This window comes from Hordeum vulgare, chromosome 4H, assembly GCF_904849725.1.
Source record: "Hordeum vulgare subsp. vulgare chromosome 4H, MorexV3_pseudomolecules_assembly, whole genome shotgun sequence".
In the NCBI taxonomy this organism is placed as follows: domain Eukaryota; kingdom Viridiplantae; phylum Streptophyta; class Magnoliopsida; order Poales; family Poaceae; genus Hordeum; species Hordeum vulgare.
Genome location: NC_058521.1, coordinates 538,330,614 through 538,332,734, shown reverse-complemented (window position 1 = coordinate 538,332,734; position 2,121 = coordinate 538,330,614). Strand labels below are relative to the sequence as shown.

Sequence of the window (2,121 nt, the reverse complement as noted above, 5' to 3'; positions counted from 1 at the left end):
GCTGTAATTTTTTTTAGCTTGCGCGTGTGTTGAAGATGCTCTAAGCCATGCAATTGACTCGATTTAGTCCGATTACAGTCACAATTGGGATAGCATAGCTTGCTCCATGTGTCGCGCTTTGCTTAAAGAAGATGCGTGCATGGCTGGTAGATGGAATCCGGGTGGGTTTCGGATCCGCAGAAGGAAAAAAGTTGATCCATAGCCTAGTCGAAAACGAGCTCCCGCATCAATATATACGTACGCATCCATGCAGAGAAATGTGTTTGTCTAGCTAGAGCTCAACGCCTCAACCCTAGCTCCCTCCACGCCTTCCTCGATCGATCTCGTCTCCTTCCACCTCCGATCCATCGCGCACCCCGGCCGGCAACCAGTCCTCGAGCGCCATGGTGGCCGGCAAGCGACCAGCTGCCGTCCTCGACGCCGGCCACGTGACGCATCAAGAACCAGAAGCAACCTTCTGCAAGAGGAGGCGCGTCCGCATCGGCACCACGACGGCCTTCGAGTTCCAGGACACGCCCTGCCTCGGCGAGGGCAGCTTCGGCGCAGTCCTCAAGGCGCGCCACCGCGTCACCGGCAAGACCGTCGCCATCAAGGTCCTCCGCTCCACCGACGATCCCGCCGTCGCCAACAGAGAGATCGAGGAGGAGGCCGGCTTCCTCGAGGCCTGCGCCCCGAACCCTTACGTCGTCGGCACCCGTGGACTCTTCCGCGACCCGATCACCCGCAACCTCTGCCTCGCCATGGACTACGTCGGGCCGAACCTCCGCGCCTTCCTGTCCGAGAGGCCGCCGCTCCCGGAGGCCATCGTGAAAGGCTTCATGTGGCAGCTCCTGACCGGCACCAGCAAGATGCACATGCATCACATCATCCACCGCGACATCAAGCCGCACAACATCCTCGTCGGCGAAGGAGGAAAGATCCTCAAGATCTGCGACCTCGGGCTAGCCATGTCCTTGGAGACCGCCAAGTTGCCGTACAAATTTGCTGGCACCATGCCCTACATGGCGCCCGAGATCCTCCTGGGCAAGCCGGACTATGCCGAGCGCGTCGACACGTGGTCGCTGGGATGCGTCATGGCCGAGATGCTAACCGGCGAGATGCTGTTTAAGGCCGACAAAAAGGACGACAGGATCGCCCAGCTCTCGGCTATCTTCCGCGTTCTTGGGTTACCTTGGCCGGAGTTCGTCGCGGCCAAGGCGCAGCAGGAGCAGCACAACACGCTGGGAAACCTCTTCCCCCGGGAGACCTTGTCCCAGGACGGCTTCCAAGTCTTGAAAGGGCTTCTCGAGTGCAACCCAGCTAAGCGGCTCACGGCGGCCGCTGCGCTCCAACTCCCGTGGTTCGCGCCCAAGCTCCACACCGACGACGACGTGCCAGAGCTGCCGTCAAGAAGGAACGTACTGCGGATCAAGATCGTTCAGACGGGGACACTGAAGAAGAAGACTGTGCTGCGGATCAAATTCGCTCCGGCGACACCCAAGAAGAACGTCGGGCAGATCAAGGTCACCCCGCCAGCGATGCCAGGAACGAAGAAGAACCTGCAGCGGATCAAGGTCATCCCACCAGCGACACCAACACCATAGATGAAGAACGTGCTCAAAATACAACTTGCGGTTTGGAACAAGCCATGTAGCTGTGTAGCTAGCTATATCTAGATGCTTTTGCTTGCATGTGTGCTTGTGCAAATCATAGCATGCGGAGCTCCACGTACTTTGGTGATTGTCTTTCTTCTGACCTTTTGAAACCTTGTGTACTGTTCATTTGGAAAGGGCTTGTCGTCCTTGTCCATCTAGCTGTGTATGTATTCCAATTGCTTGAAGATAATGTCGAGCATATGTCGTAAATCGGTCATGTTCAATACAATATATATCTTCGTTATTGCCCTTCTGCATAAGTTCTTTTCTTAATCTAGCTAGATGCTTGCTAGCATGTGTGCTTCACCTACGGTGCAAATCATAGCATGCGGAACTCCATGTATGGTGGTGGTTGTCTTTCTGCTGACTTCTTAAAACCTTGTACTACTGTTCTTTTGGAAAGGGTTTGTCGTCACCCATGTCCATCTAGCTATGTAATTGCTTGGAGATGATCTCCTTCAAACTGAGCATCTTGTAAATCAGTCCT

General features: G+C 55.4%; 1 protein-coding gene across 1 annotated transcript; it reads left to right on the top strand.

Annotated features, from left to right (window-relative positions):
* Positions 1-383: 383 nt before the first annotated feature.
* LOC123446837 (putative cyclin-dependent kinase F-2) lies at positions 384-1,583 on the top strand. The gene has a single exon (XM_045123376.1). It carries the CDS (start codon positions 384-386, stop codon positions 1,581-1,583), a length of 1,200 nt encoding a protein of 399 aa, XP_044979311.1.
* Positions 1,584-2,121: the final 538 nt, after the last annotated feature.

Excerpts from the sequence above, each read along its gene's own strand:
- LOC123446837 (XM_045123376.1), top strand. The coding sequence starts at position 384 with ATGGTGGCCGGCAAGCGACCAGCTGCCGTCCTCGACGCCGGCCACGTG.